The sequence below is a fragment of the Polypterus senegalus genome, chromosome 7 (assembly GCF_016835505.1).
Source record: "Polypterus senegalus isolate Bchr_013 chromosome 7, ASM1683550v1, whole genome shotgun sequence".
In the NCBI taxonomy this organism is placed as follows: domain Eukaryota; kingdom Metazoa; phylum Chordata; class Cladistia; order Polypteriformes; family Polypteridae; genus Polypterus; species Polypterus senegalus.
The window spans coordinates 165,069,428-165,085,091 of NC_053160.1; the positions used below are offsets into that span (position 1 = coordinate 165,069,428).

The window sequence follows — 15,664 nt, forward strand, 5'->3', positions numbered from 1 at the left end:
TCGCCCTAGTGTTTCTGTCCAGGATTTTTTTTTATCATAGAGAGATGTATTCAAAAGCGTATTCAGAAAACCAAGGGATATTCAGCCTACCAGGAAGACTGTCACTATGGTCTGAAGAAGTGGCAAAATCCTTAATAAAAAATAATAAAATAAAAAAAATGTTTAATGTAATCAAAGTAAGTCTCATCGACTAAAGGCATCTGTCAGAAATAAAGTGCATGTACATCCTTCAGAGTCACTTCTATTTTAAGTGCAGTCAACTGGGGTAATGACAGGCATACATTCATAGTCCTCTCATTTTTTTGTAGGTGAAACTGGCCTTCTAATTACACCAGTGTCAGTAGTCAGTCCATTCCTTGGCTATGCTGGAAATAAGGAGATGTCTGAGAAGAAGCTGCTGCGGAACGTTTTCAAGGAAGGGGATGTCTTTTTCAACACGGGTGACTTCATGCTGATTGACGAGGATGACTTTGTTTACTTCCGGGACCGCACAGGCGACACTTTCCGGTTTGTAATTTTCTGGTCATCAATATTTCAGTTCACCAGACTCAGTACACAAGGAAATAGAAGTGGCAGATTAAATTAATTTTATTCAAAAAATATAAACTATAAGTAAATGTTATGTTTACTTAAATTGTTCCATAATTTCTTTGAATAAGCAATCTATTGAATTAGATCAACATTTTAACATGGGTTTATTGGTGAGACTTGTATAAGCAGAGCCTGCCGCTTGGGACATTGTTAGGCAAGCCTCCTTTTCTCAACCAGATATTCTATGAATGCACAGCACACCACACTTGTTGAAAATAACACTGTTACAGTTTTGATGAAAGTTTTTATGTCTAAAACTGATAGTGAATTTCTGTTTAAGTAGTGTGTTCAGAAAATAAGTACAGATATAAAGCTCCCACAGGAATTACCTGAATAAAGGCTTGGGTGATACCTACTTTTTATGATAAATTATAGTTTTTTGAAATATTACAATACATATTAATATACTTTAACTTGGATTATTGCATGAAAGGGAGCGCTCAGAATTTTTAAGGACACAATTCCCAAGTGCAGTACCATGAGTACAAAGCAGGGATATTTATTTGCTTATTTGTAGTTACATATAAGGTACAAATGAATGAATACACTCCAAATTAAGCTTCCCATCAACACAGGTTTAAGGTATTCATACATTTGAAACTTTACTAAACAAAATCTGCCACCGGATCTATAATATATATAAAAACATTTTAAAGTCCCTTTATTTCAAACATTCCAGACTACATTGGGAAAATGATCTCTTACACAACATTTCAGAAAAGGAGTTGGAGGGCAGCCATGTGCAGAATTCACTCGAGCTCCATATGCGCAAAGCATACAATTATTCAACTTAAAATCTTTTATCGAGTACATCTATCTAGTTTAAAATTGTCCAAATTATTTCCAGGGCAAGATCCAACCTGCAAATGTTGCAGTTGAGCTCCAGCCTCATTGGGCTACATGTTTTGGGTGTGTACCAAATTAACATCATTTTGGAGAAAATTTTTAAATGCCTGTCAGACAGCCTTGGTGTCACAATCTCTCCTAATCCATTAACAGCTGTGTTTGGTGGTCTCCCAGATGGGCTTAAAGTGGAGAAGGACAAACAAACTGCAATTGCCTTTACTTCCCTATTAGCATGTAGTCTTATCTTGCTCAACTGAAAGAATTCTAGCTCACCTTTTTCAAGTCAGTGGGTAAGTGATGTTAAATACTACAGTAGTCTCGCTTATCCTACATACACAGGCCGGCAGAACATCTGATAAGCAAAAATGTTGGATAATGGGAGGTGTTAAGAAAAAGCCTATTAAACGTCAAACTATGTTATAATTTTACACATTACGAACCTCGGTTCACGAATGTCTCTGGACACATACAAATCAGGTTATGACCAAAAAGTTTGGCAAACTTTTGCATCTGTTCACGACCACACACTAGGTATACAAACGAGCCAGCTTCCCTTTTGGTTTGTGCGCGCCAATGATTTCCGCACGTGTTCAGTCTCTCCCTGTGCATTCCCTGTGCAGCAAGAGAGAGAGACACAAACAGACACACGCACGCGCGAGAAAGAGACGCACGCACACACGCACGCACGCACGCACGCACACACACGAGAGAGACACACGCACACACACACACAAGTGCGAGAGAGACACGCACACACACACACACGCGTGAGAGAGACACAGGCCCGTGCACACACGTGTACGAGAGAGACAGGCGTGCGCACACACACGCGAAAGAGACACAGGTGCACACACACGCAAGCGAGAGAGACACACACAGGCGCACGCACACGCCAGAGAGGGCTGGCCACATAATCCACTGTAATCATGTTTTACAACAAAACAACAGAAAAATTTAACTGAAAAAATGAACTTAGCAACTAAAAATAGATTACGCTCACGCTCGCAACTTGCAGTAACATTTAACTGACAGTAATTGAGCAGTAGAGTAAAGAAAAGAGTATGCACTATTATATAAGTGCAAGACTCAGAACTGTAACAATAATAATTACATTTATATAGTGACTTTACAGCTACTGAAAGCATTTTGCAGATACAGTGGGGAGTCCCTTCAACCACCAGCAATGTGCAGCATTCACCTAGATGATGTGATGGAAGCCATTCTTGCACGTCACTCTCAGCCCACATTGCCTATTAGGTGGTGAAGGAGAAACAGAGAGAGAGACAAAGACAGTTATAGACGTGTGATTAGGGGACTTGAATTGTTAAGGCCATGGTGGACAATTTAGCCAAGACAGTAGGGAACACCCTACTATTTTCTGAAGATGCCAAAGAGTTTTTTATTATCATGCAGAATCAGAAGCTTGGTTTTATGCCTTATCCGAAGTGTGGAAGTAAGTTTTACAGCACAATGTCCCTGTCACCACACTGAAGGCCATACCCAGTGTACATTCAATGTGTAGAAACATTGCCCGGTGCCAACATGTCTTCTATAACTAGGTAAGGTGAAGATGTACATAATAGGAGTAAACATTAATTTCCTCTGAGTGTAGCTCTTATGAATATAATGGAACAACTAAATTTAATGTTAAATCAAATAAATGAAAACAGTCTTAACTGTAATTTGCACTACTACATCAGTATGGTAGAATCAGAAAATGTATCTTAAATCTCATGGAGGTCAATAAATCATACAGAAATAGTCCACAAAGTAGATTACTACTGTATGTTCTTGAACATATTTTATACAAAAAAACAAGCATGTTTACTTGGACTGAACAAGCAACTATGCAACTGCTTGGAGCCCCATGGCTGTGCATCCTGCCAACCCACAGAAAGGCATGTGTTTCAGCACTTCAGTCCCAAAATACATACGCAGTTTTAAGACTACAAAAAGGCTAGAAAAAGCCCTAATAGCTGGTTAGAGATTTTCTCTTTGGTATTGGTTCATCAAGATGAACTTCTTCTATTGGCACTGTTTGATGTTGTTCTTGCAGACCATTTCACTCTGTGTGTCAGATTTTATCAGTGACACTGTTTCACCCTGTAAGCTTTTTCTAAAAAAGCAGTGGTCAAGGAACATAGATGTTTGGAATAATCAAGTTAATTTTCATACTTACTGTTCAGTGCAAGGATACTACATGTATTAGAACATTAGAAAAATTTAACAAGAACAGGCCATTTAGCCTAACAAAGCTTGTCAATCCTATCCACTTAATTCTTCCAAAATAACATCAAGTCTAGTTTTAAATGTCCTACCTTCTACCTCACAACTTGGTATCTTATTCCATGAGTCTGTGGTTCTCCGTGTGAAAAAAAAAATTCCTAATGAAATTTATCCATAACAATTTTCCAACTCTGTCCATGTGTTCTTATTGAACTTATTTTAAAGTAATAGTCTCAATCCACTGTACTAATTCCTTTCATAATGTTAAACACTTCAGTTATGTCTCCACTTAATTTCTTTTTGCTTAAGCTGAAAAGGGTAAATCCTTTTACTCTTTCTTCATAATTCACCCCCTATAGCCCTGGAATCAGCCTAGTCACACTAATGTGGACTTTTCCTAGTGCTTCTATGTCCTTTCTGTAGCTGGGACACCTAAACTGATCTCAGTACTTTAGATCAGTGGTCCCCAACCTTTTTGACACCAAGGACCACTTTACTAGAAGCAAATTTTTCCAGGGACCGGTGGGGGGAAAGGGCGGGGTTGAGGATTCAGGGCAGGTTTGTAGGGCAGTTTTATACACAATTTACATTACATTTCTATTATTATTAAGTTATAATATCGTAATGGAAATTATACAACTTACCATAATGCAGTATCAGTGGGAGCCCTGAGGTTGTGTTCCTTTAACCAGACGATCCCATTTGGGAACGATGGAAGACAGTGAAACACGAAGTGTGTTGCTTATGTTCAGTCTACTCCGTAATCTCATTTTGGTTGCTGTCACTGCAGATTACCCTACCTTACAAAGATAGGATGTTGGAAATGGAAGCAGACTTTTCAGTGCTTTTGTGGCAACCTCAAGATATTCCGCCTTAACTGTAATCCAAAACATATGGAGATTTGAAGTTGTCTCAAATATACTTTTAAGGCCACCATCATTTGCAGCCTCAAGCAAGTTGATCCTCTTCAAGCACAGACAAAGTTGATTCACCTGGCTTATTCACAAATTGGTCACAGATCCATTCCTTCCCATTTCGGGGGTCTTTTGTGGTTGGCAATAATGCTCAAACTCTATTGAAAGCTGAGATAGGTGATTATACACCAGCTGGGAGAAAGAAGACCCTGGCTTGGTATCTTTTTTTTTTTTTTTTTAAAGGGAAGAATGAAAATTTATTTGTAGTATTACAATAAAATTGGTTAAAACATACTAAAACATATTTAGAAAGGCATTACTAGCCCTTTACTTCTGACTACAGAAACAAATCAGTGTATCACAGAAAAATGCATTTTAAAAAAATAATTGTTTCACATTTGTTTAAAAAACAAAATACATATGTACTGTGTTTCCTTTTCACTGATGCAGTGAGCCTGACCGAGACCTCGGCTTGGTATCTTTAACAACCTCTGCTAACGTTTCAAACATATCAAAAATCCCAATGTTCACTTGTCGGCCCCATAAATCAAGTTTGGCTTTGAATGCAGCCACTTTATCTGCACTCTTGAATAACAGGTATCTTCTGCCTCTGCCCCACATACTGCTGCTCCACCGCTGCCTCAGATTTACCTCCTCAGGCTCCTCCAGCACTCTTCCAACCTGGCTGGATACTGAGTGTGCAGAGTGGGTAAAGGTGGGGTGCCGAATAGTGCCTGAATGCCTGTTCATATTGTGAGGTTAATTAACTCTTTTGGGACCCTCCACTACCCAATGGGAACATCACGCTGAAGTGCGTCCCAAAGCGCGATTGCTTCGCAGTAGAGCTGTAAGCCTGCTGTTGCCCCAGCAACAGATAAACAGTATTAAACAGACATGGTGATCGCACTTTGGGATGCTCTTCAGCGTGTTGTCCTGTTGACAGAGGTCCCAAGAGAGTGTAGAAACCTCACATTTTCTTAAATGAGTGCCGCATTAATAGGAATGTTTCTTGAACGAGCATCACTGAACCACATAAAAACTGTCTTCAAATGCAGCAGTTCATATACGTTTGCAACCTGAGAGTTTTCTTCTTTTTTGCATATAACAAAGACATATGCATTGCATTTGTCATTCCAACAGATTGCACATCACAAACATTAACACTGTTATCATTTTTTCGTATCTGCTGTTTCTATAGGAGGGTGACAATGAGTTAAATTCCAATGGAGGTTTTTTAAATGTTGACAAGCAATAAGCAAAAGGTATCACTGAAAACCACAGGAAAGAAAAACAGCAAAAAAACAGTACTAGCAAAGTTCAAAGAAATAATTTTTTTTTTACAATGTATCTGTTTGGGGATCGTTGTGCAAATGTACACTGTTGAGCTGCGACCACTGATCTAACTGCTCTGTGGATGATTCAAGCATTTCAAGGTCACTTTGTTGTTATGAAAGTATCTGCTGAATGTACTTCGTAGTAACGAGATTTCTATAGACTCGTCTAATATGGGGAAACTGTCGGGACCATAAAAATACTTTGTTGTAATATTGTCTCACCTCGGTCTCTCTCCTCTCTCTGCACCACTGCAAAGCCCCGCCCTCCAAGTGTCCTCAGTGAAGGGGGTAGCCAATTTGCTGTAGCCCTTCACTGTGTGAGTCTCCATTGCCGGCAGTTCTCTCGCGGCCCGGCTGTCAGACGGCTGAGCTGTGAACCGGGGGTCCTTTGACTTGTACTCTACTCATCCCCTCAGTATAACATAACATTCTTTTAGCCTTATTAATGGCTTCTAAACACTATCAGGAAGTGGATAGTGGTGAGTCCACTGCAACTCCTAAATCCTTCTCATAATGAATACACCTCATTATGAGGTGTATCATAGGTTGTACTTTCAGTTATATGCAAATATAACATTTTTACTTCCTTTTTGTCATGTTTAATTACATTAAATTTTATCTGGCTTAAATCTGCCCAAGCCTGTATATTGCCCAAGTCACTTTGTAATGATTCAACTGAATCTAGATTATCTCCTAACCTACTGGAATGGTACATGTGCCATTCCCTTATCTATGCCTTGTGTTGTTTAATTTAAACTAAGGTCAATATCAGATTCACAGATTTACTTAATATGCCCATTTTTGAAAAGCTAGAGTGTTTAGAGGTGGTGACATTATGACATAGTGCTGTCCTGACAGGACATCAGTATGATCCAGAATTCACTTAAAAAGACTTTTTTGCAGCCACTATAATACCAGTGTCACTCCAAGAGGGCGGATCTGCAAGGTGGATGGCTACCAGAGCTCCTCTAACTCCTGGCCCCTGCTCTGTTATTCATTCAGTCATTTTCTCTTTGGAATAGCATACAAAGCACATTAGTCCATTGAACATTATCATTGTTTACTATGGAATTAAAACAGGCTACATGTCAATTCAATTTAAAGTGCTATATTTAGCACCAAAACACTGTTAAAAAAATAGGCATACAATTCTGTAGATATACCTAAGACACCCAGTAGATGTCACTAATATTCAAAATATACTTTTGGAAATGGAACTTACTATTCCATTTCATGTAATTGTTTAATAAAGCAACAAGCCTAAGAGTTCAGTAATATGCTTTATTATTAATAATGCTGCTTTATTGGGATATGATATAAAGTCATCATATGAATGATAAGTAGGCTTCCTTTGTAAAGAGCAGGAGCAGTATGAGATCTATTGTTTTTTTCTTTTGATAATAATTATAATCATAATCTATGAACAAGGCTTACTTTCTGAATTGGCTATGGGAAGCTTTGCAGCAAATTTGTCACCCCGATATGAAGTCTTTGCGCAAAATAGTATAATCACCGCCACCACATTTTGACGTTCACAGCCAGATCATTTTTTCAACATACAGTCCTCCAGTTCCATGCAAAGATGCTACTCTGTGGGTTTCTGTATAAAACACTGTTTCTTAACAGTTTGACTCCAGCTTCAGTTTTGGTGTGATGAGGTGAACTGTAGGTAACAAATGTTGGTACATTTTAAGGCTTGATCATATGACAGTGGTCAGAAAATAAAACTCCACTTTCTTAAACAACATCTATACTTTTGTTCTATTTTTGGTGTAGAGCTCTGGTACAGTTGTCTTGGTATATTACTATTGGCTGAGTACTGTGTACTGCAAATTTAAAGTGGGCCTCATGTCCTTAAAAGAAGACTTTTCAAGCTTGTGAAAAAACAGCATACCATTTTCTACACTCTGTCACTTTATTTATCTGACTTGGTAAATATTCAAATTATTGTTGGTCCCATTTATTCCTGTCTTTTTCAATCAAATGTACCAAAGTAAGGAGCATTATGGTTTCTGAGATGAACAAGATAATTGGTAGATTGTGCTATGTGTACAAACAGCACGTAAAGCTGTTGAGGTCCAATGGCTATCCATGTGCATTTGGTTTGAATCAGAATTTTGTAAAATTGGCAGCTTAATCTATTTGGCAGGAGATCCCGTGTGTTTTGCCTGAAGTTACTGCCCAGTGTTTATAATGTGACCAATCAGAGGAAAAAAATATATAAGCAAGACATGAAATGGGAGGAGTTGGCTTTTCCTCAAGGTTATTGTGGAAAATGTGAGCTTCAGTTGTTAGACAAAGAAAAAAAAAATAAAAATGACAGGTGTTAAAGGAATACTCCACCCAAAAATGATACATATTTTAATATATGTTCCTTACCTTGTAGTTTGTATTGATGGATGAGATAACATTTTCATCTAATATTTTCATGCAGAATGAATAGAGAAAAAAGTTTATGAAACAAAAGAATCCAATAGTGACCATTGCTTTATAACGGCAAATTATGTCCATGGAAAAAGGAACAAAAAAATCTCACATTACTGGTGTTGCAATATTTATATGTCAGTTATCCAGTTGTATGTGCAAAACACATGTTTTTTGCTAAAATAACATTAAATATATATATCCAGAATAGTAAGCGCACATCATAAAGAGGAAACTAAAGTCTCATGGAAATGACTTTTTGAATTGAAGATCCACCTCTCCTCCTTATTTGTTGGTGAAGAGTTCGGTCCTCAGTTCAAAAAGTGACTTCCCATGTGCATTGAAGTTTCCAGGAATATATATTTAACAATATATTTTGTCAGAAAAGCATATGCTTCGCACATTTTGTGCATATGACTGGATAACTGATATCTGGCTTAAGTGACACGAGTAATGTGAGAGTTTTTTTTTCCATGGATGTTTTTCATCATTGTTTGCTGTACAGCTTTGGTCTGTATTCTCTTCTGTTATATCAAACTTTTTTCTCCATTATGCATGAAGTCATAAGATTACATTTTTTTCATGACCACTACAAACCACATGGGGTAAGTAAAGTAAAAAGAAAAATATAATTTTTGGGTGGAGTATTTCTTTTAGCAAATCATTGTAACTTTATGCATTTGTACTTGCAGGTTAAAATAAAATCAGACACTTAGATCTGAACTTTCATCAATACAATAAAGTCTTAGGCAACTGATGTACAAAAAGAGTTATTAACAATGTCCTGTATGGAAGGATTTGTGAGAAAATCATATAGGAATTGTCACCATTCAAAACAAGACCATGTAAGCAAGCTAATAAAAATAAGACAGAAACAATTTTGGGTTTGTGTTTTGCAAGGAACACACACTACCTAGAAAATGGTTATTTCTGCATGCCCACAGTTATTGGCTTAAAATGAAGCACACTTTCAAAGAGGGAGAAAAGGAGAATTGTTTCAATATTAGAGGAGAAGATAAGACTTGATTTTAATACCTTCTTGCTTTCTTGAAACAAAAATCCCAGGAAGACAGCAGATCACCAGAGTAAGAATCTCTCATCCAACAGTGAAAGAAGGAACACAGCTGATTTGTCTTGTCAGTTGCCAAGTTCTTGACTGCTAAACTATGTTCAGAGGGAAGGCCCAAAGGCTGAATGATTGCATTGACCTGCAATAAGACATATTGCAATAAACAGTAAGCAGGTTGTAGCGGTGATTCTTTTCTTTAATTCAAACATGACTCAGAAACATTTGACCTATTTATAACACAGTTCCTTAAAATATGTTTCAATTTTCTGCCTTTATGCTGAAGCTAGAGTATTCTGGCTAGAATTGTATATTAAAACATCTGCTGACTTTACCTGTTTTCCTTTAGTGTGTGTTTTAATATAACATTCTCAAACTAACTTAATCAAATTTAGGGCTACTGTGGCCAAGGCCTATCTTGGCAGCATTAGACATAAGACAGGATACAGCATTGGATGAGGCATCAGTGTATCATATACCCACTCACACATGCACACATCTACACTAACACAGGCTCAGTTTAGGATTGCTAATTAACTTAACTTGTGCATCTTTAGGATATGGAACAAAACTGAAGTATCTGGAGCAAAATCCTAAACAAATGTGCAAACTCCAGGGCAGATAAATGTCTTATACTGTATGTCAATGATTATGCTTACAATCACCATAAGCAGAAATTGAATTCAAGTAAAATGCTTTTTCTAGTATAAGCTAAAAACCTTTGTATCATGTATATTGTATATAAATGCCAGTTTAATTCATGTGTTAATTTATAAATGTTGCAAAATAAGAGCATATGCTGTGTGCCTGCAAGGCCATATAAAGTACAGATTACAGTAATGTCTTGATCATTACTTAGCACACAAGTATATAGAAATTTATTGATAAACATTTTAACAGTGGTTATGTTTATATTGCAGCTTATGATTCTGCATCTGGCATATATTGTACATGGTTTTGGTATTAATTTAAAAAAGAGCATAACCACCCTGGAGGTACTTCAATAGCATCTCTGTTAAGAGGTTTCTAAGCTTAACAAGTCCGCAGTTTCGCTTTGCCTGAAGATGGTTCATTACACACTTTTACTGTAGACTGAGCTTACAAAAGCCTGTTTGGATTTTGTGAACTAGTGCCTCTGTATATGACCCTTTGCTATGAAAGTAATGCTTTGGCAAGCCTCTGTTTTTTCAAACTGACTGAACTTTTTACACTCCCTTAGGTCCCTGCTCTCAACTGTTGAGTGTTTGTTTCTTTTATGATTTAAGCATGTGTAAACTTGCACCTAAGTACATTCCTGTTAAACTTTACTCTAGAAAGCCAGGGGTTTATCCTCTCCCTTCTTATGTAGGTGAAACATTAGCAAAACGTCTTCTGGGGGAAATTATAGCTGTCTTTTGGAGAAAATATTAGGTGCTAAAAGCAAAACTGCAATGATGAAACAAAAACACACCAACTCTCTGGAAAGGAGACTCAGTGATGTCCGTTGCTGTCTTTGCTTCATTGACCAGCAAGCCAATGTTTCCTCGCTCAGGCTTATCTTCATTGTTTCTTTTGCTGTGGGATCTTAGGCAGGTGAAAATTTGATTGATCAAAACTATTTATATTTGTCTTCAATCCCTATAGGTTATTCATCCATATGGGATCAATGAAGACATTGACAGCATACAGAATATGAACAAATATTGTCAAGTAAAGAGGCAGAAAATACCTAACAATGTATTAATATCAAGGACTTAATAAGGAGTAGAGTCAACTTTTACTTCCTTCACAGTTGTTTCAGTCCTTCTTTAAATGCTGTCCTGCACAAGTGCTGAACTGTGTACAGTAGTATTTTGCACCATTTGTCAAGAACAAAGCTCCAGTTCTTTGAGAAATTGAGGAAGTCATGTACTTTCCACTCTGCATTTCATAACTTCTCATGAAGGGTCATGGCCACACAGTGTTTGTTAAGACAAGGTCACAGAGATGCTGTTCAGTTTTGTGGTACTTTTTGAGGCTGTACATTTGTGGCATTTAGCTTCAATCCTGTGTAGTATCTGTCTAGAAAGGTGAGCTTTAATTTGTGACACTGTTTGTCTCTTCACTAGTGCAGTGTGTTCATGTTTAGCACATGTTGTCCTGCTTTTTGAGACAGTTAAACTGTATATATGAAATATATTTTTCAATGTTTATGATCAGTACCCCTGCAATTCAGGTGGCAAACATTTGGCCCCTTTGAACCAATTAGTTGTAGCTTTTTGCTTTGAAAACACACATATTAAAATGCTTTTGGTCAGACCTCGTATGTACTGACTGATACTGCTAATTGGCAGTTGACCTATATTTATTTGTCATTTACTTAATCCTTAAATTACCCATTTTTTATGGTGTTTCTGTTATTTTGTCCATTTCTATAGTCTAGTGTGCTAATCCAATCACAGGCTCTAACATTATGTGCAATTGTCACACTTTATACACAAAGACCATAGGAGTGCCTTCTCTTATTTCTGTTTTATGAATTCAGTAGCTCATGGCGAAAGAGTTGGGCTTTGCCTGTCACATGCGCTCATGTAGGATACAATAGAAGATATGTCAACTTTCTGCTGCGGCCTGTCAACGAGTGTTTAGGCTAGCTGAGACTACATAAAGCTGAATATTTAACTTTTGCTCAAAACCTTAAAAACTCTACCCACAATGGATTTTCTGCAAAGTATCACACACTTGGGAATACTAATTTACAGTTTCAACCAGTGTTTCAAAGCTTAGTTTTTCTACTCTTTTATACCTTTTGTTTTTTTACATGTGGAGTTCATTGACATATATTCTGTAGCACAAGAATTCAAACACCAGCCCCCTCACAAAGGGTTATGTCAACTCCTGCAGGGCATCTGTTAAGCATCTTACAGGCAGATGGCAATTCTCTGCAGGGTCTTTCTCACATTCTGCTACTGTTATTTTTAAAATGCCTATTAAAGCCATTTTTAATATGTAGCCTTTTGTACTTTTCTGTCTTTTCAATGAGGGGGCATGACAGCTATTATAGTGCTACATTTTACTTGTATTCTAAGACAGACAGACTTAAAAGCAAGAATATCTGTTCTGGTGTGCCTTATTCTTTAATCAGCTGATTCCCGCTCCAGTTTCCTAGGGACCTGGGACAATTTAAAAAACTTTTAAGGTAACTGTTTGCTGTGTGAGAAATTTGGGAAGCCAGAAAGTGCAATAGTCAATGAACTGAGGCACTGGGTGCACCACTTGAATCACATCATCTGCTGGTGGCTTTGGATGGAAATGTGAAGAGATTATGCTGCCAGCATGTAGTTGCCCTAAACAAAGCTTTGCATCTTTCCTCAGAATCTTTGCCAACTGTGTAACAGTGCATGTTGCTTAGCATAAGAAATCTTATTTCAAGTAAAGTGCTAACTTTCTGTTGTATTTCCAGGTGGAAAGGGGAGAATGTTGCAACAACTGAAGTGACAGATGTTCTTGCATCCCTGGACTTCCTGCAAGAAGTCAATGTTTATGGGGTTTCTGTACCAGGTACTTCAAATCTATAAGGCCTGAAAAGAAAAGCATAGTTATTTTTTCATGAAAGTAAGCTGGGGATTGATGGAACAGTCTTTCAGTTAACAGCAGGCACATCTGGGAGATATATTGATAACGGTTTTAGACTGTGGCCCCCTCAAAGGTGTAGGAGGAGTGAAAGGTGGAAGATTTTAAATGGACTTTAAATGGATTTTAAACAATGGCTCGACTCACCCATGCTTAAAAGTAAACAATAATGGCTCAAAGACAACAGTCACGAAGCTCAGAGATGTAATATTATTGCTACAGCAGTGGCTAAATATTCCAACAAACTGCTCTTTATTCTGCTTAAATGAGGCACATGTGGTCTCTGAGAATATTAAATCATGACAAAGGCACCACAGAGAGTTAAGGTTGCAAATAGAGAAATGATAGCCATAAGGCATATCCTAATCCTAAAACTTCAGTAGCCATAAAGCATATTCCAATCTAAAATTGCAGCCCATATTGGAAGAACTCTGTGGCTAGCCAAAATAACAGTTGGAAGAAATTCAAAATATATTTGAGGATAACTTGAAATTAATTTCAAGATGTCTTAAACCTAATCATATACAGTAGTAGATATCTGGTAATACAGTATGTCTGTTTCAGGATATATCTGTTGCTTTTCAAGGTATGTTGAAGGGTACATTCTGTATTTTTCAAGTCAAACTTACTTCTTCACAATCATTGTATACTGCATATTAATTTGCCACGTGAAATAAAAAAAAAAAACACTTAGCTTGTTCTTACATTTTAAAATGGAAGTGAATAGTGCTGGAGTCCAATATGTCCAATATGTTAGTTTTTCAAGCCAAGAGTGTTATGATTCTTGAGACTGCACACATGTTGCAAAACAGTACATCAGTATCATTTTAGGAAGGAAGAAAGTCAAAAACCAAAACATATTTTATGAGATTCAGTCATTTAAAAAGGAGATCGGGTGTGCCCTTATATTACTACTGGTCTTCCTCAGCAACAGCCTTTCAGCCCCAGTGGTGCAGCTTCACTTTGAAAAACGTTTTTCCAAGTGCTGTTACTGCAGTTATTGAATGTGATGCCCAGATATGAATTTCTGTCTCTCTTCTGTAGACACCTAGACAATAATTGCTGAAAAAAGCCAAACTATCACTCACAGTCTTTACTCTTCCATGCATAACAAACTGCATGCTTAGTGCATGCTAGACCTCTCTAACACTATCTGTCGTTAGAATGCCAAAGTGGACATATGTATGACACTGTCAGTGCCAGACAATATCTTTTCAAAATAATTAACTTGAAATACTACAATTTTTTCTTGAGTGGTGGGAATAAGCTTCCGTATAATTCAATATGTATGCCAGTATTAGGCATATGATGGGAGAAATGTCAAAATTCTACCCACAACAACCTCTTTAAGCAGACAAGCAAACAGGAAATGTATCCTTACCTCAAGAAAATAGTACAAAGAATCAATGATAAAATGTATTATTTCCAGTTTACTTTTGTTGTCAGTAGCATGTCTCTGAAACGCAGAAGGCATATTTTCTTAAATCAGAACCTTTGCTGCTTCAAAGCAGATGTATTTAGTACGTTTAAGGTTGTTATTTTAACATTTAGACCATTCACTTCCATTTTAAAATGCAAGAGCAGGCTTAAATATACTTTTATATTTATAAAAACATAATTTACTTTAGAACACAATTTGTGGCAAATTAATATAGATTGACAGACCTTTATTTGCTCCCTGGGAACTTTGTCTTTTTACAGAATTTCTTTAAATAAATAAGTTCAGAAAAAAACAAGAAAAACAGTGAGAAATACATTGCTTTTGTATAAAGCCTGCTGCTTGGACAGCGCCCAGAAGTACTTATATATACCATGATTTTGAAGAAATAACTTCAACATGGAAAATATTGAACTTATCCTTTATAATTACATCCATATCACTATGTGATAACTGAAGGCATTCCAAGATATCGTGAGATAACTTTCCAAGCTTGTTTGATATACATCAGAAATATTTTGATGTTTCTTCAAAATAATTGTGCAGTTTGAGATATCTGAAATACAGTTCAAAATTTCTTAAAATAACTTTTTGTAATATTTAAGGTATCTTGATATGATTATGAGATATCTCAAATTGCACAGCAAGTTGTTTTAACAATTGTGACCAACATATCTTAAAAAAAAAATTCTGTTATCTTCATATTGACTCACGTTTAATGATATTAGAGAAAGTATATTTATTGAATTTCTGCTGTGTTTGAAATTTCCTAAAAGTGTATTTCAGGACATTGCACATTTAACTTTATTTAAATGCATTTGTTAGATATCAAAATGTACTGAAACTCAGTTGAAGATACAGTATCTCAAAATATCTGAAAAATAAAATGTATTGAACTCATTTTCTGAATCTCTGTAAATATGAACTTGGCTTGGCATACAGAGGTCTTATATTATTATTAGAAGTGCGAAAATCCAGTGGAATCTTATTGGGTTAAGCAAAAAGGCAGTGTCGGAGCTCCTTATTATATCTAACAAGAAAAGGAGGTCATTTACCCTAATCCATTTTGTTTTTCTTTTCAGGACATGAAGGGAAGGCAGGGATGGCAGCTGTCATCCTTGGGCCTAATCAAGTCCTAGATTGCAGAAGTCTTTATTGTCATTTAAAGAAACATCTCCCCTCCTACTCTTGGCCTCGATTTATAAGAATACAGGTAAGGAAATAAAAGTTATGA

At 36.8% G+C, this 15,664-nt stretch overlaps 1 protein-coding gene across 1 annotated transcript in view; it reads left to right on the plus strand.

Moving 5' to 3' along the window:
* LOC120532964 (long-chain fatty acid transport protein 6) overlaps positions 1 to 15,664 on the plus strand; it is a 43,946-nt gene that overhangs the window by 25,539 nt on the left and 2,743 nt on the right. Inside the window, exons 7-9 of the mRNA XM_039759488.1 lie at positions 309 to 507; positions 12,823 to 12,920; positions 15,513 to 15,643. Of these exons, the coding sequence (XP_039615422.1) occupies positions 309 to 507; positions 12,823 to 12,920; positions 15,513 to 15,643 (428 nt within the window). The remainder of the gene's footprint in view (positions 1 to 308; positions 508 to 12,822; positions 12,921 to 15,512; positions 15,644 to 15,664) is intronic.